General features: G+C 40.6%; 2 protein-coding genes across 2 annotated transcripts; one reads left to right on the top strand and one right to left on the bottom strand.

Moving 5' to 3' along the window:
- Positions 1-660: 660 nt before the first annotated feature.
- Positions 661-14,965, bottom strand: LOC136432302 (alkylglycerol monooxygenase-like). Its single transcript, XM_066423494.1, has 12 exons — positions 14,802-14,965; positions 13,474-13,604; positions 12,755-12,906; positions 11,695-11,801; positions 9,912-10,007; positions 9,063-9,129; positions 8,299-8,364; positions 7,477-7,556; positions 6,682-6,816; positions 6,174-6,290; positions 4,625-4,707; positions 661-4,112 (listed from the first exon to the last, which is right to left on the bottom strand). Exons 1-12 carry the CDS (start codon positions 14,949-14,951, stop codon positions 3,908-3,910), a joined length of 1,389 nt encoding a protein of 462 aa, XP_066279591.1. The 5' UTR covers positions 14,952-14,965; the 3' UTR covers positions 661-3,907.
- A 5,229-nt stretch (positions 14,966-20,194) lies between these two features.
- On the top strand, positions 20,195-22,676 carry LOC136432092 (uncharacterized). Its single transcript, XM_066423111.1, has 3 exons — positions 20,195-20,609; positions 21,151-21,528; positions 22,015-22,676. Exons 1-3 carry the CDS (start codon positions 20,247-20,249, stop codon positions 22,252-22,254), a joined length of 981 nt encoding a protein of 326 aa, XP_066279208.1. The 5' UTR covers positions 20,195-20,246; the 3' UTR covers positions 22,255-22,676.
- Positions 22,677-22,731: the final 55 nt, after the last annotated feature.

Genomic DNA, 22,731 nt, shown 5'->3' with positions numbered 1-22,731 from the left:
TGCAGTCATGTTTGAGCTGAGCTCTTTGGAGCTAATGGTGTATGGAGTTATGTACAGAGCTGATAACAAAATGATGAAGTAATAATGTTGTGAACGACTAAGGAGTGTGTCGTAGCATCTCCGATGTGTATAATAAGAGTCCCTGAATGCTGAAAGCGTTAGGTAAGTGACATTGCAAACAACATTTAATATCTTTGACGCAAAATCTTCCAACAAGACGATAGGTCCCTTTTCACCACACCCTTTTTCAGAAAAAACTCTTTGACAGTATTCTATCACAATAGAATAGCGAGTATTTATCCAATGTGCGCTGAACAAGAATATAAAATCACGTAATATCGATGTGCCAGATCAAAATATATACACCAGAGTTAATTCTACTCTTTTCAAAGATAGTTTCAATATCATAATATCAATTTTTTTTATTCAACTTTCAGGATGAATGTCATTATATAATGCCACCATAAACTTGGCTTATTGCTGGACAAATAAGCTCGCCTTTGCATCAATATGGTAACAAATTATGTCATATTGTGCATTTCATACTTAGCTTATGATGGGTTTTGACAGCAGTCATTTAATGTGATAATGTTGCATAGATATGACGTAGCACACAATTATCATGGTCAACACAAAACCATTCAGACTATATCTGCAAGGTTGATTTTAAAAGGATTTTATTTTAATCTTTAGAAATATCACACTTGCCTTGTGTTTACATAATATCAAAATCTGTGCGTAAAAGGCAAATCTTTATACTGCGTTACAACGGCACTCATATAGCCAAAGTAGAATTTTCAATATTCACATTCTCCAAGGACATGCAAATCGTGGTAGGGAACTCCAGTAGAATACATTGTCTTCATGAAGTGTTCCTTAAAAATTCATTTCTTAAGTGTATATTATAAGTCTTTATTTTTGTTTTAATGACTCCATTACTGTATCACTACAATTGTAACATTGTGATATTCAAAAATATTTTAAAATATTACAATATACACAAGTTTTCTTTACTCTGTCTTACTCTGTCTTAAGGAATTAATTACATGTAGTCTTAAAGACAGGTTTGGGACAGCTGAAGCAAGCATCATGCAAACATTTCGCATCAAAAGGTCATCAGTTATGTAAGTTATGTGACTTAATTATTTTTTTCTAAAAGCATAAATTACATATATATTTTTTCTAAATTGTACATTTTCTTGTATGTTTGAATAAAGATGCATGGAAAAAATTAAAAGACTAATAGAAAACAATACAGTAAATCACAAGTTTTTTCAAGCTTAAGTACATGAATCAACATTTGTGCGTACAGTTCATACAGTTGCATAGATATATCTCACCAAGACTTTTTACATATACAATAAAATTCCAGATTCTTAAAGGACTAAACATTTAAAGTCTAAATCATGGTAGGTAATACAGTAGAAGGAATACAACCAGTTAGTTGGAGTCATTTAAAAAAAAACTAAATAGGGTCTGAGATTTAGCACATTTTGGTAAGGATTCCATTATCTTTGAAAATGTTTTATCCTGTCTTAAGGGTCTTCACCTTGAGCACAGGTGAGGAATCACAGATGACATCGTGAAATACACTTTGAATCAATACGTCATCATGTTAGTGAGAACAAATCACAAGTTTTTAAAAGCTCAGTACAAAAATTACAATTTGTGCGTACAGTACATTTCATTGCATTGATACTGCTCAGTTAAACCTTTACCTTGTATGATATAAATTTATACCAATCTACTAGTCTTTACAGATTTAACAAATCATGGTAGGGAATAAAGTAGAAGGCACAAAGCCTCAAAGAAGCACTCCTTAAAAACATGTTACTCTGTCTTGAGTTTGATTAGCCTTAAAGGGGCATATTGCGACATGAACATAAAACAAAATTCTTTGGTTTTGATTATTTTTCTACATCATTAGTTGAATCTACCTTATTACGCCCGACGTTCTGAAGTTTGTTTACTTGTGGTGATTTTCCTGTGACGCTCGAACTCCGACCATAACGGTCGATTCGAATTTTTCGTAGCGTTCTACGCTGGCTTATTTGCATATTAACTTGCGGGACGCAAGTTAATATGTAAATAAGCCAGCGTAGAACACGTTCCCCGTTTTTCGTCGTTTATTAATGGTGGAAATGTGACAAAATGACGGGAATATGTTGGAAATAAGTAAAAAATAAGTTAAAAATGTGAATCTTAGTGTAGATCTTTCAAATTCTTACTATTTGTAGTTTTTGCCCACCAGATTCTACAATATGCCCCTTTAAAGGCACCCAGAGCATTTTATGAGGCTTGAAAACTGGAAATATGCTAATTGCTGTTATATTTATGAAATTGACATTTAATGCCACAGTTTACTTCATTTCCGTGTGGATTTCTTATCAAAAATACTCAAAAGCGGAACAAAAAAAAGCTACATGGTTTTCTTTTGTTTCGAGCGCCTAGTGTAAATAGGCCGATACCATAGCTGTGCCCACCTCAGTCAAAACGTAGAAATACAAAATCAGACATAAAAATGCAAATATTTGACGGACATGCAGTCACTCTCTCATTGGTCGAACTGCAAATTGTGATGGACAGTCAAGATCTGTCTATTAGGATTTGGATTTTCTATCAGTTCTCATCACACAACGACATTGTGTCTTTGCTTCTTCAATGTCGATATGTAATGGTATAGTGTTATTGAAACTTACTATGTGTAGGAATGACTAGTAATTTGAGTTTTTTTTATTCAAGTTTCAAGCCTCATAAAATGCTCTGGATGCCTCTTAAGACAAGGTTCTACAGGCTGATGCCTCAGGTTACAGGATCTAGGAGACATCAGGTATCACGGTAAGGCCTAGGGGGGAAATGTTGTGTTTCCGGATACCCGACCGACCCTAGCAAAAACCCCAGCCTTATTTTGGTCGGCCATTGGTAATCTGACAGCTGAGAGACGAAATTCAAATAATACTTCCTGTATTTCACACTGTTTTCATAGTAATGGCTTTTAACAATTGATGTAAGGATGTGTAGGGAACAGTGTATGACTACTTCTTTGTTCAGTTCATTAATATAAGTGCACTTGTGCATGGTATAAATACATGTTGTAGAATACAACACGGTGTACCACCCAAGGCGATCCGACCCGCAGGAGGGCTGGGACCAAGGGTGATGCGGAATACTATGTGTTGTATTTCATTTGTGTTATACCCACCCGAAAAAACACACAATTGAATGCGAAATGCGCCAGACATTGAGAAAAGTTGGGGTCCTCGAATAAAAAATCGTAACAGCTGCAATTCAAATGACCGAATCCAGTATTCAAATTTTCAACAGCGGCACACTCGAAATGCATTCTAAATATTCTTTGGAAGCCCGTGTGATAAAAGTAGAACCCCGTGTGATACGGAAAATTATTAAAAACACCCGTATCAAACGTTTTTGTGGCCCAGGTATGACATAAATCTGTATATCAATTACAACATGAAATGATTTTGAGATAAAAGCACCTGATACATTTCAGTTTTACATTGCTGAACTGTATATGTTGGATCACTCCTGCTGAAATACTAGTAAGAGAATCCCAACCTACCGACCCTAGTTTTTTTCAGCATTTCTTTTGCTAGGCCTAACACGCCATTCGTGAGTCATCAGTAAAGAATCACTGCTGTATTTGATTTCAAAAAGTCACTACATAAATCGTATTATTGCATTAATACTGGCTTCTCTGTATCTTTACCTGAGTTTACCATTCCAGAGTCTTTAACCTTCTCCCTGCTGCCTCACCCCATAACAAATATAAAGTTGGTGCCAAATGGCAACCTTGGTTAAAGGCTATATTTAAAAACCTTGGTAGGGAATGCAGTAGAAGGCATGCAGCTCTCTCACTCACTCAATAAAATACTCCTGCATTAACACCTTAATACGTTTTAAGAACTTTAACCTTAAAGACAGGTTTGAGGAAGATGATTCCCCAGATGGCAGCTGACACCAGGTACCAGACAAACATTGCGTTCATCAGCGGAGAGGGCAGCAGGACCGCGGGCGATCCCGACAGTCTGGTCGTCACATCAACCAGCATGTACGTAACGCAGCGCGTGAAGTCTACAATTGGTGCACTGGGCCTAAAGGAAAGACAATAAATATGTCAAGATTCAAGTTGTACTTTCACAGTGTGACACTAAAGTGCATTCAATTTCCAATCCTTATAATAATACGTTTATTGCAAATTCCTGCCCGAAGGCTAATTGCAAAGAACATACAAAAAAGAACAGGGTACAAAATGGGTATAAAAGCAGCTAAACTAGATTATACAAGTGTAATTGTCAATAACAAGTGAAGGGTTTGACTTCTCTTTTGCAAGCAATGCAGGATGTAATGTCCCAGCTTTTCTATAATTTGTGGGTTTTTGGAAAAGACTAGTTTTCCTTCCAGTCATCTGTTTTTATCTTGCTAAAATTTTACTTTCAGACGTCTACAAAACCAAGAAATAACTTGGCCAGGCCTAGAACCTGACACCAGTTAATAAGAATTTCTAGTAGATACGTGTATATATAAATCAGAGGTCCAAGAGCAAACACAGTCCAAGCATTCAAAATAGCCTGTGAGCATATGATGCAACAGTTTTAATACATACTTCCTATCCATGATAGCAGCCACACACACCAGAGTCCAGACCACAAAAACCACCCTCCCCAGCATGGCAGCTGTTGTCAGGACCTGAGGGAAGGAAAATACATCAAAAATCATGTGCAGGAAGAGCTGCCATTATTTAGTGTAATGTTAACCAGGCTTATATCATCCCTAACCCAATAACACAGGTGTTCTGGACCAGATGATATTTTGGGTTATCACACAGGCTTCTAATTGTATCACGCAGGCTTCCATAGAATCATTTGAACGGACTTTGAGTGCGTTAAGTGACGTTTCACTGTTGAAAATTTGAATAACGGATTCGGACGTTGGAATTGCTACTGTACAATTTTTGTTCTAAGACACCACATTTTCTCAACTTCTGTAGCATTTTGCATTGCAATGTCTTCCTAGATGGGTATGACATACATAGAATACAACATGGTGTATTCTCTATCAACCTCAGTCCCAGCTCTCCAGCGGGACAGGCTTAGAACCTGGGGTGATACGGAATACAGTGTTTATGTCATGCCTGGGCCTGATACGGGTGTTCTGGACCGTGTGATAACTATCCGGATCACATAGGGTTCGGGAGTGTTATCACACAGGCTTCCATAGAATATTTCGAACGCATTTCGAGCGCGTCGGCTGCGCCACCATCGGAAATTCAAATACCGGATTCGGAGATTGGAGTCAATGTTACTAGAGTTTCTTGTTCGAGGACACAAAACTCCCTCAACTTCTGGTGCATTTCGCATTGAAATGTGTGTTTTCTCCGGTGGGTATGACCAAGGTATGACATAAATAAAATACAACACGTTGTATTCCGCATCACCCTCGGTCCCAGCCCTCCCGCGGGTCGGCCTGGTACCTAGGGTGATACGGAATACCCCGTGTTGTATTCTATATGTATTCTATATCTATAAATACAGTCACATTTGGGAACACATTTTGCACACTGCATAGCTGCAGTGCAAATTATAACCAGTCAGAATTGACCTTAGGAAAGTGACAGACAGCCATCCAAAAGTTGACAGGTAGCTATGAACTCAAAGACATTCTTTGTTATAAGGAATGCAGGTTTTTTTTATTTGCACATAACTGTTGAGTTCAAATCCAATAACTTTATCAAAAATTGTAAATCTAAATTGGAAGCCAGCATTCTTAAAAAGCACTTGTCAAATAATGTGCAGACCTGAATGAATGAATGAGTTCTTCATTCTCACAATGAATTTAAACTTTATTTTAACTAGATAAATCAAAAGCACGAGATACCAAACTGTTGTGAAAACTGTTGTGCAATACTGTAAATGCATTTAAGCTTGCATGGTTTATATTTAGCACTAAGGGGAAAATGGAGTGTTTGCGGCAGTGCTATATAGTTTGCGGCAGTGCTATATAGTCACATACTGCTTCAGTATCCGACAAAATGTTCGCAGTGGCTTTAAGTTTGCAGTGAAATAGTCACCGCGAAAACTGTGAACATAAAACCACTGCGAACATTTCTGCATTTACAGTAATCTTTTAGCTTCTACATCCTTCTGTTCACCTACCTTAGCCACAGCAAATAGTTCCTGGTACAAAACCATGGCCAGGAAAAAATGCACAGCAACGTAGACAGACCACAGGGAAGACACCTTGCTGTCATACTTTGGCTCGGGATACTTCACCTAAGGTCATGTCAAAACAGCAATATGTAAACTAGTATTTTTCTGGTGACAGTTTAGTGAGTGTTTTCATTTACGATTCATATCAATGATGTGCAAAGGTTAGGTGTGATAGGTTGTTCAGTTTGATATAACCAGCTGCTGCAGCACCACATGCTGACAAAGCCGGTGTGTTACGTCAAACGGCTGTACAGAATCTGATACAGATACAGAAAAAAGCAGGTGCTGACAGCCATGTAACATATTTCAATGGATCATAACTAAGGCGTATACAGCATTGTCAAGTTTGTAACTGATGATCTTTCAATGTCCAGAAATACTAATAAATGGATAATGGTGCTTGGTTCATAACAACCATACATCATACACTAAACAATCTAACTTTACAACGTACCTTAGGGATGTCTTCAATACACCCCATCCGAGGTTTCCCGGGTGCCCAGCCGGGTCCCTTCCACAGTACAGACAGTTTGTTGGTCAGGCCTGGAGTCACCCAGAATGTCTTCCAGATATGGACGTAGTGGCAAAACTGGAAATGGCAGGAAGTCATTGATGTCTTGTTTCCATAAACAGTTTAGTCAGGTTGCTGGTATATCACTGGTCAAAAAAGTGATCTACCATATTTTTCAGATTTAAGTACCTAATTCATGCCTTTGTCATTTTGAATAGTTTAAAAAGTGTGTACTTAATTCGAGAAAATATGGTATACACCTAGCAAACGTACATGCATCAGTGACCAAAATGGATCAGAAAATCTACTCCATTCATGAACTGTGTGTGAATAACTTTCAATTTGTTAACCTTGAAGTTTTCAATTTGTTAACCTTGAAGTTGAAGTTTTGCTGTTTTGAACAACAAGCAAACTGTCCTCAAGACAATTTAAACACCAGTTTTCATCAGTATTGTTTATATTATAAGCTGTTTTACATCATTTCCAATTGAAATTTTTACAGAGAAAAAATTTGTTTTGAAAAAAATTCAGGTCGATTTTTCAGTGCAAAAAAATTAGTATACAAGCTGCATTAAAACCAGACTGTAAGGTTTGATCCACTCACAGTAGAGCAAACCCATACTCCTATCAATATGTGTGGTGGGTTCTTTAACATTCTCTATGTGTGGCTCTCCTCAAACACAGGACCTCAGTCCACTTTACATCTCATTCAAATGAATTACTAAGTGATAATCTCACCTGCACCCATATAGGGTCCCATGTGTTGAGTGGGTGTGTCAGACCGTATACCACCTTCTCCTCCTCTTTGGCAAACGTACCTATGAATACATGTATAACACATAAACATATACATAGGATAAGACTACATCATTTCCAGCCATCTAAACATCCATGAAATATATACAACATATGTCAAGCTAAATACATTTTGATGTTGTTTACATAAGCAAAGTAGCTAGAGACAAACAATGTCACATATTCAACAAACTTTTTTCAGCAATAGAGCAGAATGCTAGGATGATACTTTTGACATCAAAAGATCTAGAGCTACCAAAAATAATTTCATCAGGTTGGTAGAACCTGCTGACTTTTCGGTGTCTGTGGGACACCTTCTTCAGAGCTTCTGACTGGAGTCTTCTCTAACTCCTGTGGAACGGGGTAAGATAGGGGGAGGGGGGCACGGGATCGGGAGGGTGTTAGTGGCAAACACAGCACACATGTACTTTGTGTAACTATAAGTAGCCGATGTAGGTGGCGCTTTTGCTGCAAGAACACAATCCCAAATGTGGCTAAGCTTGTATCCCCCCTCATCCTGGTTCATCACCGCATTTAAGATTGTGTTCTTGCAGCAAAAGCGCCACCTACATCGGCTACTTATAGCGGCGAGAAGTTAATCTGTAGTACTCCAGTCAGCTCTGAAGAAGGTGTCTGACACCAAAATGTCAGCAGGTGACTGGTTGTGAAAAAAGAAAACTCCAATATCCGATCTAGAGCTAACAAAGAAGACTCTAGGTTAGCTCTAGATAGGAAAACACATTACCAGTGAATAAAGGCACTTACCAAACAGCCTGTCAAAGATGATCAGTGTGCCACCATAGTTCTTGTCAATACAGTATGGGTTCCTTCCTTTTGTGGGAGAAGAAAAAATCCATCAGTTAGAAATTTTGCTCAAAAACAAGAAGGATTTCATTGTATTAATTAAATGACAAGGCGAATGATACATTAATTATAAACATTTCAGTAGCCTGGTCCCCAAACCTGTTACAGTAAAGCTGACCTTCCTGAAAATATATATGTGTATTTGCTGATAAGGACAAGAGACTTGGCAGATACAATAGGTTTGGATACCAGGCTACTATATTCGGTCACTGTGAGAAGTATGATATAATAAAGCAGTCACGTTTACAATGATAAATCTGATAACAAAGACACTAATAGGCTATATGTATTCAAGACAAGAGGTTTAGATATTATATGGCCTCCGTCGGTCAGTATTGACCATGGTAAAATCCTAATTCACAACAGCCCTACAGCATCGACTATGGCTAAACAGCCCTATACGAGAATGGTAGTCTCTGCCACAAAAATCACATCTGTAAGCTGACTCAGTTCTGTTGCAAAGCTCTTTTCTGCGGATCCACTTTTCTTCTGCGCTGTGCATCAGTCTGGCTTCTCCTGATTTGAGCTGACAAGAGGTTTACAGTGCAAGAATCCAGAATGTGTAATATTTGATTTGAAACTTTTCTGGTCTGATTCTTTAAGCTAGTTCATAATGAAATGCACTAACTACATGTAATAGTTACTGTGATAGTTTGGCAACTGACCATGGTGCACTCTGTGGTGACTGGGGGTGTTCAGTATATACTCCAGGGGTCCAAGTGATGTCACCAGCTGTAAAATGTACATTTGATGCATGAATATATCTACTAGTAACATGTTACATGTATCTAATAGCATCAGGAAAACTAAGCAATGAGAACTCCTTTTTTTACAGTAGCAATTGTCAAATGAATAGATTATTGTTGAATATGTTTATTGGTGAATAACAGATGTAAATACACAGAGCAAGATGACAATGACAACATCTGTATCTGTATCTATATAGCCGATATAACCGCCATTAGGCGTAACACACCAGCTTATATATATCTTTTTGCTATTTCCACTTTCACAACATGATAAATATCTCACAATCATTTCTGACATTTGACTGCCCCTTTCATTATGATTATCTTCTCTATATCTATCAAACTCTTTATCTTGCATTTTATGAAGCTTTCCTAAAAACCCACACAAATTTCAAGAGTTTGAAAAAGAATGAAACAAGCTGGTCTTCTACATGTAGTTAGGGTTGTTGACTTAGAATCTAAAGGTTCCAGGTTTGAATGCCTGGCAGACCCCAAATGTTTTGCCCTTGGGAAATGGACTTCACACCAGCCAATATTCCTCCCTTATGTGAGTACCTAGCTTTGGTTAGTGACACTCTCTTGGATGGGACGTACAACCAGAGGTCCTGTGTTTGAGGACAGCCACACCTCGAGCATGTTAAAGAACCCACCACACCTACATGTATTGAGTAGGGGCCTGTCCCTTAAAGTCTAGTCTTAGTGTGCAAAATTGGTGTGTTACGTCTAAAGGAAGTTTACTGGTTGTGCAAAACAAACAAACAATACCTCTGTGTGTATCCAGAACTGATATAACAAGTTCAACTGGTAGTGAGCAGAGTATGCTGCCGGGGGAACCAGGAAAGCCATGGGGAGATAGAAGAACTGAAATAAATGGTACATTCAAAATTGATGAGTAGAGTCCTTAAGCAACCTAGAAACATTCAATCTGATGCTTGTATTTGCTTTCACTTTCAATTGACAAAAATTGAAAATTAAAAAATTTGAACACTTTCAGTCCAATCTAGATATTAGGTAATAATCATGAGTTCATACACAATTTTGGAAAGATTCTAGTTGAATGTATCATGATAAGAAAACTGATGGGAAAATCATGGGAACTGACTTTTACACCTCGACATGTTGCATGACCCAAACTGGACGATATTTGGTAGTGCACTATAACTGGTAGCACTACATTATAGGGTATTTTATCTTTTTGCTATTTCCACTTTCACAAACCTGAACAAGAGTTCTACGACCTCATACCTTCGCCAAATGATTTTGACCTTTATGACTGACGTATTAGGAGTGTTTTTCATCAATCATCAATCATACCAGTTGATCCTCTTCACCCAAATAACATAAGTTGTCCAAACCTCCTTGTTATGACTATGAGCTTAACAAAGAAGGTTATGCTAACATTTATCATCAATTATGCAAATAAGCTCCCTCCTTATTAGCATAATTTGATTCAATGGTGTTCCCATTCACACAACTTCCTAATGCCACAAGTATGAAATTGCCGTCATTTACTAGTATGGAATTATAGTAGTTTCTCATTGATTATGCTAATTAGGCCCACATTTGCATATTTCCTATCTATCAACATTCCTCTCTTCCTTAGTTACAAATGTCACATATTTGAATAGTCATATCATGGAACACAGCAGATTTTTAGAATTGCCTCATTAATTATGCGAGTTAGAATTTGATTTGCATAATTATCATCCAATCATACAAAGCATCACGTAAGCTATCTACATACCAAAAATCATGACCATCCATCAAGACCATCTCGAGTTATAGTTTTTCTCATTAATTATGTCAATGAGGTTCTCATTTGCAAAGCTGATATCTATTAATATTTCTCTCTTCCTCAGTTACATATGTCACATGTTTGAGAGTCCTATCATGGAAATTGATGGATGTATAAACTTTCCTCATTAATTATGCAAATTAGATACTGATTTGCATAATAAGTATCTAATCATGTACATCAGCATACAATATAACACATTTTTACACTTTTCTCGTTAATTATGCAAAACACTTCGCCCAAAATCTAATCATCTTGAGATTTCCCACATACACACCGACACACCAACTACGACAACAAACCATCCAGGCGTTCTCGACTTATTCTGTTCACTAACAGACACACAGACAAGCATCATCGAATAACCTTCTCGACGAAACTTCGTCGACGAAGGCAATTAATCATTTCTTGGTAGGATATGTACCTAAACATAAGGCCACAGCAAGCAAATTCTATGGGTAACAATAGCATGCTTATCAATTTTTACCTGATTTTAAAGAGAGAAAAAAATTCTCTTCCAGAGATGGTGACCTTGACAAGAAAGTACCAAAATGGCAAAATATGTCGTGTTGTAGCCTTGAATGTACTTGTAAACGTGACACTAGAGGTTGCCATGAGTGTTGTAGGAGTGACACTCAAGTGCTGTGAGCCATGAGTGTTGTAGAAGTGAAACTAGTTCGATAGTTATAAAAGTGGCACCAATGTGGTAGCCGATGATGCATGAATGTCAACCTAGTGTGGCAAGATTCTTACAAAGAAGCCGCCAACTATCTGCAAGGCTGACTGTCTCAGCGCCGTTGTCAGGTTGTAGTCCTCAGAGCTGTGGTGGACCTGGTGGGCTGCCCAGAGGATGTTCACTTCTGCAGCGGAAATCATACAGCAGAGGGTTACATGCTGATTTGATTATATAATAAATGTCATCCCTGTGCACATCACTTTGTCCATGAAAAAAAGTATTACCATACTGTACGTCATACAAAGTAGCTACATAATTAGCAAATATATGCCATAAGTCTCAAAGAAATATTTTTGGAAACGGATACATAGAATTCCAAAGTCAAAGATGAAGATGAGACAGAACAGAAATGAAGAATCTATTATTTGGTATACCATACTCTGTGTGTTTAGTCATTTACATTCAAACTTCCTGACTATGTAGATTTCATAATGACAACTTTGTATACACAGTCAAACCTGCCGAAGGGAACCACTCAGAGGACCAATAAAATCTGGTCTATATGTGTGGACAGTCTGGGCCCAACATGATGATGAATCAGGACAGTTGGTCACTTTAGGAAGCATTCATAATTCTTGCATCAATGGGAAAAACTATCTGTAGTATACATATATATTAAAGGGACCAACAAAGAGTAGTCACTTTGTCCAGGTGGTCCTATGACTGTATGTTGCTAAGGCTCCTATGACTGTATGTTGCTAGCGTAGCATGCGTAGTCCAGTGGTTAGCAATCTTGCTCCAGTGGTTGGCGATCTTGCCTCTGCAACTAGAAGCCCTGGGTTCGATCCCGGCTGTGTCGCTCACCTGACATGCACGCTACCGGAAAGGGTCGCAGTCCTTAGGACGGGATGTTAAGCCGTGGTCCACTGTTCATTGTGCTTGTAGAAAAAAAGAGCTAGGGGAATCTCCCCGGTACAATGAACCTGTAAATACTGTACATAGCGTCTGTCTTCTCTGTCACAACCAGTGGAAGATTAGCTTATCTGTTCATTGAGATCATTTAAGCTCAACTGGTTTGAGATCACTTTCCTTTCCTTTTCCACCCCTGAGGCATTGCCAAAATCATTCCATACATACCATGTGCCATCCTGTGCATCCAGTAGTAGGCAAACTCCATGACTATAAAGGCTGTCCACCAGGTGACAGGGGAGTCCCAGGGTAGCTCCACCAGCCGGTAGTTCTCATACACCCAGATGTACACCATCAGGTAAACACCCTTGGAAAACAATCTACGAAGGACACGCAAATTGTGTCATAAGTTAATGAAGTCTGCATCACTGAGAAGCATTTGTTTTCTACATAGTTGGACCCTAACCCATGACATTTGCTAGCCCTCTTCGTTCCTGGCTAGATGTTGTGTCCTTGGGAAAGGCACTTAACACAACTATCCCCACTCCTTCCAGGTGTAAAAATGGCTACCTGACTACCATTGGGGAGGTAACGGGTGTTGGAAGTAGAGGGATGGGCTCCACCTTCCAATACCGTGCCCTAGACACAGCGGATAGCAACCCACTATGGCCTCGAAAAAGCTTTCTGCATCTATATAGCTGGTATAACCACCATTTGGCATAACACACCAGCTTCACAGGCACACAGCACATGTACAGCAGCAGCTGGTTAACATTACCCTGAACAACCTGTCATACCTAGTCTTTGCACATCTAACCATATAAGCATTGTTTAAAGATTTCTAGTGAGGATGCTCCTACCGTACTTGCTGGCAACGAGTTCCACTTTACAACAGTTCTAAGGAAAAACTAATTTTGGGACTACCGTTCACACTTGTGAGGACTTACCGTGACATTTGTTGGATCATTCCCGCTGAAATGGAGCTAATGGAGTCATTGAGACGGGTCGGTGTTGTCTTCTTCTTCAGAGAAGCCACCAACAACTCCAGCAAGATCATGACGATAAAGGTCGGGGCAGCCTGGAAAGTTCACAAAAAAAGTCAAAATTTTGCAAACTGGAGATATTGTTGAATAAAAAGACTCTTTTTACACAACCAAGAGATTTATTCCACCGACGTTTCGGTGACCATCTGTCACCTTCTTCAAGGCAATTCTGACTGGTTCACATAGCAATGCAGCACAGGCCTAGGTGTTGCTGCTTATACATAATGAGATGCATTCCCAAACGCAAAATATTTACATTATGTACAATCACAGGAGATGACATCACTACCGGTATGCTATGTGAACCAGTCAGAATTGCCTTGAAGAAGGTGTAAATAGAGTCTTTTTATTCAGTGACTTACCAACCTGATGAAACTATTCACGGTTGAGATATTGTTGTACTTCAAAAAAACAAGGCAATCTGAGATAGGAAACTTTGCACACAACCTGGCAGGACATTCAGAAACTGCACTGCACCCTCTGGCAAATAGACAAAAAGTTTTGAAAGTCGACTTCAGTTGATTATATCTCTGTTGACTGTTGTTCCTTTATTGATTCTATTGTGTCATATGACATTGGATTCAATAGAATTTATGACCCTTTAACACAGTACCCCAGATGCTAAGAAATATGTTCATTGAATAACAAAGGCCCCACTGCAAAGCATTATCAATCACTGAGTTATTATACATTAACCTCCTTGGTTGAACTATTTCAGATAATGAAATAGATAAAAGAATCCCTCGTCGAAAATGTATCTTTGCTACCAACTAATCTATCACATGTTCCTTCTTTCCAATCATATTCTCTGGTAAGATTTGAAATTCTGCATAAGATTACATTAAAAGTAAGAAACGTAAGTAGACAGTCCATGAGAACATACACCAACAGTGATTAGATATAGGTAAACATTGTGTTACATCAACTACTTTGTTGACAGTGGGCAAAGTCCAGTGGGACTTTCGTAAGGTCTGAATCTACTTAGAAGATATGTTACGTCACAGTTACACACATATGTGTAATTTTCGCAAAACACAGAACAAAATAGTGCAAGGATTATATTAAACTTGCAACAACATGTTAGGTTAGTAATTAGGAGGTTTATCATTTTGGTCAATTATCAATGCATTGAGTTGATAAACGTTATATATAATTTTCCCATCCCGTAAAACTAAAAGATCAAAGTGCCAAGCGCAACGAAGAACCAAAATACAAAGTTTCGGGACAAACACCTGTTTCAAGTAATTTGGAACTTCCTCCGCGGTTTGGAACGACGTCTCATCGGGAGTGACGAGGTAGAACATCCGCCGAAGTCCCGTGAGGACCGACGGTCCGTCCTTTCCCGCAAACACCTCTCCGATTTTCAACTCAGCCTCCGCCATCTTGTTTGTTATCATGTGACGCAATCTCCAAGTAGATGTTGGGAGGGAACGATCATTCATCTCCAAGCAGATGTTGGGAGGGGACGAACATTCATCTCCAAGCAGATGTTGGGAGGGGACGAACATTCCTGAAAGCAGATGTTGGGAGGGGACGAACTTTCATCTCAAAGCAGATGTTGGGAGGGGACGATCATTCATCTCAAAGCAGATGTTGGGAGGGGACGATCATTCATCTCCAAGCAGATGTTGGGAGGGGACGAACATTCATCTCCAAGCAGATGTTGGGAGGGGACGAACATTTATCTCCAAGCAGATGTTGAGAGGGGCGATCATTCATCTCCGAGCAAATGTTGGGAGGGGACGATCATTCATCTCCAAACAGATGTTGGGAGGGGACGAACGTTCGTCTCCAAGCAGATGTTGGGAGGGGACGATCATTCATCTCCAAGCAGATGTTGGGACGGGACGATCATTCACCTCCAAGCAGATGTTTGGACGGGACGATCATTCATCTCCAAGCAGATGTTGTGACGGGACGATCATTTATCTCAAGGTAGATGTTGGGACGGGACGATCATTCATCTTAAAGCAGATGTCAGGGAATGGGGTTCTCATTCATCTCCTCAAGATAATGCGACGGGATCGCCAAGCAGATGTTGTGACGTAGCGATCAGATAGTATTGCGACGGGACGACAATTCATCTCGAAGCAGATGTCTGGACGGGACAACCATTCATCTCCAAGCAGATGTTTGGACGGGGCAACCATTCATCTCCAAGCAGATGTTTGGATGGGACGACCATTCATCTCCGAGCTCCAAGCAGATGTTGGACAGGGACGCTTATTCATCTCGAAGCAGATGTCGGGACGGGACGATCATATCCATCATCAAGCAGATATTGGGACAGGACAACCATTCATCTTGTCTACAGTTCAACTTTGATTCAGAATGACTTCTACCAACACAGAATGAGATGAACTGTCAAGTATACATTGTACTTGTTACAATTGTCGCGCGCGCGATTGAGTTCTCTCTGTGTACATGTGTCTCTCTCTGGTTTGGCCGCTGTCGGGCCGGGAGAGAGGGTTTCGGACAGGCTCAGCTTGCTCGTACATGTACATTTCGACTGCGATCTGCAGACACCAGGCTAGGCAAACAGCATATGACTGGTGAAAGGTGCATGAATATAGCAAATGTTGCCATATCATTCTGCAGAGGTAAGGACATTTATGCCCGTGAATGCCATAAACTAGTTATGTATCAAGTGTGTCGAACGGCCTTTTTGTTTCTCTGCGACCTCCCGACCAGTTCTATAAAATCGGGCAAGGTTGATGTACACCTTTACTCGAGCGCCACCTGTTGATTGACACCATATCTGCACTACATACATACTTGACATTTGTAGCTGCCGCTTGCTGTGCCACATATATATTTCGACGCCATTGAGGAAAAGTGCATTCTCTCCCTTAGCTCGCTCTCTTTGCGCTCTTGTTGAAAAACATTCTCTAAACACTACCTCTGTTTTCAAAACCTTTGCAAATTACCGTCACATCACTCTATCGTAACAACAAAAACACCAACAACAATACTACGATATGGTTCAGGTCTGTTCTATTTCTGTCCGCCGCAATCAATGCATTGCGTTGTCCGGCGACGGAAGCGATTATTTGATGCGTATCAACCTTTTCTTTCTACTTGTTCTGATGTCTAATCCCCCGAGACTTCGACTAGGCGAAAGACAAGCTTTGGATAGCACCTGTTGGCAGCGTATCTGGAGTTTTACAAGAAGATTAATGATTTCAACGGTCAACATATTTCTTACGGGAGTCGTACCGAAGAAGTCATTCTTCAAAAGAAGCGGCGTAGGGCTTGTTGACTGAATGTTTGTGTGGGGGAGGTACGGTGGTATTGTTTTTATTTGATCTCTACGGTTTGGACCTTGTAGGGAGGGAGGATTACTGAGAGAAGAAGGCAGGATGACCAATCTAAAGAAACTAACGATCGTGCTCGGAAGGAAGCCAGAAGTTCGCGAAGAAGAAGAGGTGAAGGAAGCGTCACACCTTCCCGACGAAGGACTGAAACTTGTTCGCTGCTCGCAGAAGAAAATTCCTGGGGCGCCGCCAAACACACCGGCCGCGACGAAGGAGAGGAAACGGGAATCGAACTTGGACTTTGAGAGCCCAACGTACAACGTGAAGAAGGCGAAGGACAGAAGTGAACGGTGGCTTGTAGATGTTGTAGAAGGCGAAAGGCTTTCTGATGACAACCGAGTGAGTATGAGAGTACGCCGTGCTAACATCCTTCCCAGACTGGCCCTCCCCCCGCTATCGTCTCATGTCTGTCAGAGATATTTTACTCACGCCACATCGGGTGAAAACAGCCCCCAATTCCCGATCATAACCCGTTCAAACAGCATCGTCAGGAGACCCAAGATAGCCCGGAACGGAGAACTTCGCAATCTGTGGGAAGAGAGGAACGAGCCTGGACGCGGTCTGTTCCTGTCCAGATACAGGGAAGGACCAGCGACGAAGGACGGCTCTAAGAAGACTGACAGAGGAGTAAGACAACGAAGACAGTTCTATTACGAACCAGGGAGGTCTTCCTTGGCTGTATTAGGGACGAGGAAAGAAATCGAGGGACCGGGTAGTGAGTTTTATCATTCCCGGGCACACGAAGCACAGTCGATGTACCAGCGTGCTTTGATGCGAAATTGGGCGAAATTCTGTCGCATGTGATCGTACACTACGAACTTTTCATCTCCAAACTTTTGAGCGTGTAATACTTACGAATTCCATATGGACTTGCTGTGGATCTTTAATAGGTAGATAAAATGACGCTACACATAAAGATGTGTATTGAAGCCACAAATTATCTAAAGATAGCTATAGAGGGCGAGTTTGAATATGCTTCATGGATTATTCAAACTGTGGGACCATTGGTTGCACGCGTGACAGGTGCCTTAAGCCCCTGTCACACTTGTGCGTATATACAAGCCCTCATGAGTTGCGTATTAACATGTTTTTGGTTTAGATTAAGTTTGCAGCCGAAAAAGTAATTTCCTTTGTTTGATAACCAGACTGCACAACGATGGGTCAAAGTAGAAAACAACTTCCTAACCGCAAAATTTACTTAAACCAAAAAAATGTTACTGCGGAACTCACGCGCACTTTGATATACGCACAAGTGTGACAGGGCCCTTAGACAGAAGCGAGTAGTGGAGTTGACAAAACAGTACGTGGTATATGCCAGTTGTAAATGATAATTTGTTTCCAATTGATTTATGATCGCCACGTTTTATTCTCGGCTTCGCAATGACTTTCAACGTCTTTAAGTTGCCATTCTATTCAACCATGTGTCAACAAGATAAAATCGCTTTTATCTTAAACTGTGTGATACCGTGATTATGATGTATTTTTCTGTCATTTTTTATGAGACGAATTCAATATCATGCAAAGATGGAAGAAAAAGAAATATACTGTAAATAGATTTGCAGCTTCGCTGCCTCAAGTTTATTTATGTCTATTCTTTTGCTCAATCAAAAACTTGTCAATGTTCTAAAATAGATTAGTATATAATGACGCAGTGGCTAACAGAAAGGAAATGTAGTAGTCTATAGCTAGTCTCCCTGGCTTCAGATCTGGCTGAAAAGGGCCGTTCCAAGCTTATATTAGTTGACCAGGAAATTGGCCAGGACAGTCAGTCACAGGAAGGTTAACATTTCCAAATGTCTTTCAAATCTTTATTTGTTTAAATCAATATCGCAGAGATGAATATAGTTCATACAAATACAGTTAGCCCTAATGGTGGCCAAACTCCTCCGGTAGGGCCGGGTCCCAGTAGCCAGTCTAGTTGTTCTGGTAGAGACTAGGCTACTGAGTCTCAATTAGATCGTGGATTAAAATCTCAAACAAAACAATATTCACACTTAATTTCCAGGTAAGTAATTCCGTATAGACCTGTCGTAATAATCGCTTGACAACCGCGAGCGCGGCGAACGAGAACGAAAATCCATACAGCATTACATTTGATTTGATTTGATTTGATTTATTCGGCTGTACAAAGTACAGCCAGGACTACCCAACTAGCCAAAGGCTATTACAAAGGGTTAGCCCTGGTAACAGTATTCATTACAAACGTTCACAAAATTCATTACAAACGTTCACAAAACACGCCAAACAGATACATAAAACGCCAAGCTTAAAACATAGAAGGAACAAATGAAATAAAAAATGTCACAAAACTAAAGTGCCTATGGTAAACATTACCGCCGGTTGAGGAAACATCGCCCAGAGAAAGGCACCGGGCCTAAATGATCCTAAATAGAAGCTTGCGTTACTATGGGTGTCTGTCCCCGGCTGTTAGCTTTATCGTTAAGAAAACATTTGGGGCCACAAAAGAAGCTGACTATGAAAAGCTGTTGATTTACCGGTGTCTTTGATATGTACCAAATACAATCATCACAATTACTAAAGGTTTAAGAAATCTTTATTCAGACCAGCTTCATGTGTTCTTTTAATCTTAGAAACAGTCGTCACGGTCTTAACTACTTATTTTGAATAGAGCTCAATACATTTAGATACAGGTTTCGGAAAACGTATACTAAAGGAAAACTTCGGGTCAAATCAACTTGAGAAGGACGAGAGGACCGGTCGAAAGCTTGTTGGTAATCGTTTTACTTTGTGTATGGAAAGAGTGTGTAAATTTATCACTATGTTAATGACCGTCGCAGATGAACCTCCATACGAATGAAAAAAAACGCATTGTAAGTTTATTTTAAGGATAAATATTGTTTTGCTTTAATTAGTTTTCCTGTAAGTCTTTCTGTAGTCTTTTTTGTTTTGTTTTACCACATACCAAATATCATCACAATCTATTCAGAAGCTCTTGAGTTTGCTGACCACAAATATCTGGAAAGACAATAGCACACACAAACACACTGACAATGCGGGTAACAACGAGATCCTGGGACAAAAGTGGTCAACTAACAAACACATAGATATTCTAGGATAGCAGATTTTACCCTCTCTCCGTAGCCGATTCCCTTAGCATACTATTTACTCTATTTGGACAAATTCTACTAGTTTCCCAGCCATCCGCGGAGCCTGCTAGAGGCTAATCCAGTACTAGTCTTGGCGACTGATGTACATATGTGGATACGCAGCGACACCTAGCAACCTGTGCTCCAACTACAGAACATAACAGTTAAGAACATCGCACAGTTAAGAACATTGCACGTCACGCCGTTCGTTTCGAACACTATAACCGTTCATGATACAAACGCAGCCAGCTTCACTATGGCGCTGTGGAGAAAACGTTCAACCGACCAGGAAGAAGTTGTCACCATGTCGGTATTAAGAGAACTTCTTGACAAGCAGAAGACGGAGTTTGCGAACCTCTTGGAGCAACAAGAGAAGAACCTGAAATCGTTTGTGGAACTGGCAACGGACGCGACCCACCAGCGACTTAATCGCCTCTCCCGTGAGGTCCTAGAAGCCAATGCAAGCCTGCTGCAGTACTCGCAAAACGAGGTAGAGGACGCCAAAGCATCGTCCGGACAAAGGCATAAGAGGGCGAAAGGAACAGACAACAGCGACATGTTACAACTTTTTGTGAGGAGATTTACTGATGGAAAAACCACAATCTTAAGGATTCACAAGGTATGAATGTCTTCATTCATTCATACCCCTGCAGTGCCTAGCGGCACAGAGGTCAGCATGTTTCCTTGCTTCAGTAGCAGGGTATATTTTTTCACAGGGAATGCGAAATATGCATAGGGTGTTATCATGGGACAGGACATCTCGGGTGGGGCTGCACTCGTTTTTCGGAAGGGACACAAAATGGTCCTGTGTACGAGGAAGTGTCTCGAGAGGCATGCTAAAGGGGGAGGGCTAGTAACCCCACCCTGTAAGCATATACCCTGCTATAGAAACAGTAAGGAAAGGTGCGGACTTATATGTGACTAGGCACTACAAGGTATTCAACAACAACCATAATACACATCCTTCAAACTTATTCATCATTAAAAAAATTAATGAGTAAACATTCTATAATGGTTGTCAGGTCATCAAAGAAGCCATTTCTATGTGTCCATCAATTTGTATTGAAACACTATCATATAATCGCTTACATGAAGTTCTTGATGCCATCGAGTTCTAATATATACATGACGCTTATCTACATATCTGGCTCTTTTTGCAGGACTCCAGTGTTGACAAGCTGTTCAAGAAAGTCAGTAAGAAGACCAGCATACCTGTAAGCCTCCTTCGCGTCATTTGCGATGGCAAAAACTTGATGGAAGGCGAGAAGAAACGTCTGTCCGACTACAGCGTTGAGAACATGGCGACCATCCATGTCGTGCTTCGTCTGTCTCCAGGCGGAGGAAGGCCCTGTTCGGAATGCCACCCCCTGGACGGACCTCATCCTCAGAACCCCCTTGATGAACCTCATCTAGCGACCCGGCCAGAGCCGGAGGAAGCCCCCAGTGAGACCTCCAGTGTTTCTGATACGGAGGAGGAGAGCTGGCAACTCTATGTCGAATACAACGACGGACGAACCGACGTCATAAGCATCCACAAGGTAGTTCATCACATATAACGCTAGTGTGTGTTGCACGCACATGGCTATGACGTAATTATCGTCCGCCATGATGGACGGTTAAACCTACATGTTGCCAGGTAAATGTAAGTTTAAATTGTAATTATACAGGCTTGGCTGGCTGGCTGGCTGGCTGGCTGGCTGGCTGGCTGGCTGGCTGGCTGGCTGGCTGACTGACTGACTGACTGACTGACTGACTGAATGAATGAATGACTGACTGAATGACTGACTGACTGACTGACTGACTGACTGACTGACTGACTGACTCACTCACTCACTCACTCACTCACTCACCCACCCACTCACTCACTCACTCACTCACTCACTCACTTACTCACTCACTGAATGTCAATACCTTGTATAAATAAATAGGTAAATACATTGAAAATGGATAGATACAGCGTGAGTCGTGGTGCCATCGTTATTGTCGAGTATTGATAAATCATACTGAGATATGTTTTCTTGCAGGATGCCTCTGTGGATGAAATGATTAACAAGATCTGTGAGAAGAAAAACACGTCTTTGGATGTGGATCCGGGGTTTCTTCGTTTCTTGTACAACAGACGGCTACTGGAGTATGGCCGGGGCCAACACCTCTCCGACTTCAGCATCGAAGACCAGTCCACGGTTCATGTCGCCATGCCTTTCCTGCCGTCAGAGGGTGTATTCTCCGAGACTAGGCAGAAACTACAGGAGGAGGAGGATTGATACAAACGCTGCATGCTTTTAGTTACTGTTTTATGTAATGTGAAACATTACGCAGGGACGGTCGGAAGTGGCCATGTATTTCTGTAGTCAACCGAGGATTGGGATGGGGTGACCAACTTTTCGTGGGGAACTTTAAACCTACATGTCAATACTACATCTCATAATGGATCTTGTAACGTTAGGTGGTTATACCAACACCCCCACTCCCACCACCACGACTGCAGTTCTGGTGAAGGTTGCAGGAAGTTTGCCACAGTGTTATAGCTACGGACAGTAATTTGGGAGTAGGGGTCTTCGACGCTTTTGTAACGTTTTGGAATGTGGGATTTCAACCTGGCTTTTCTTACATAACTGTTATATACTACAATATACACTTAAGAAAGATTGCATCAATAGTCTGCTGCTGTGATGATGACAATGATTAAAATCACTACTTTACTTTTGTAGTACGACCGAAAACCGAGGACATTCTTTTGG

The sequence above is a fragment of the Branchiostoma lanceolatum genome, chromosome 4 (genome assembly GCF_035083965.1).
Source record: "Branchiostoma lanceolatum isolate klBraLanc5 chromosome 4, klBraLanc5.hap2, whole genome shotgun sequence".
Lineage (NCBI taxonomy): Eukaryota > Metazoa > Chordata > Leptocardii > Amphioxiformes > Branchiostomatidae > Branchiostoma > Branchiostoma lanceolatum.
Note: the sequence above shows the minus strand (reverse complement) of the source record. Positions and strands in the feature narration are given on the sequence as shown.

Bases quoted from the DNA above. Each gene is read 5' to 3' on its own strand.
- LOC136432302 (XM_066423494.1), bottom strand. From the start codon at position 14,951: ATGGCGGAGGCTGAGTTGAAAATCGGAGAGGTGTTTGCGGGAAAGGAC. The intron at 6,291-6,681 runs GTACGTTGTAAA...ACATGACCTTAG, and splicing joins GTATTGAAGACATCCCTAAG to GTGAAGTATCCCGAGCCAAA. The intron at 4,708-6,173 runs GTAGGTGAACAG...TCCTTCCCTCAG, and splicing joins AACTATTTGCTGTGGCTAAG to GTCCTGACAACAGCTGCCAT.
- LOC136432092 (XM_066423111.1), top strand. From the start codon at position 20,247: ATGGCGCTGTGGAGAAAACGTTCAACCGACCAGGAAGAAGTTGTCACC. The intron at 20,610-21,150 runs GTATGAATGTCT...CTCTTTTTGCAG, and splicing joins CAATCTTAAGGATTCACAAG to GACTCCAGTGTTGACAAGCT. The intron at 21,529-22,014 runs GTAGTTCATCAC...GTTTTCTTGCAG, and splicing joins ACGTCATAAGCATCCACAAG to GATGCCTCTGTGGATGAAAT.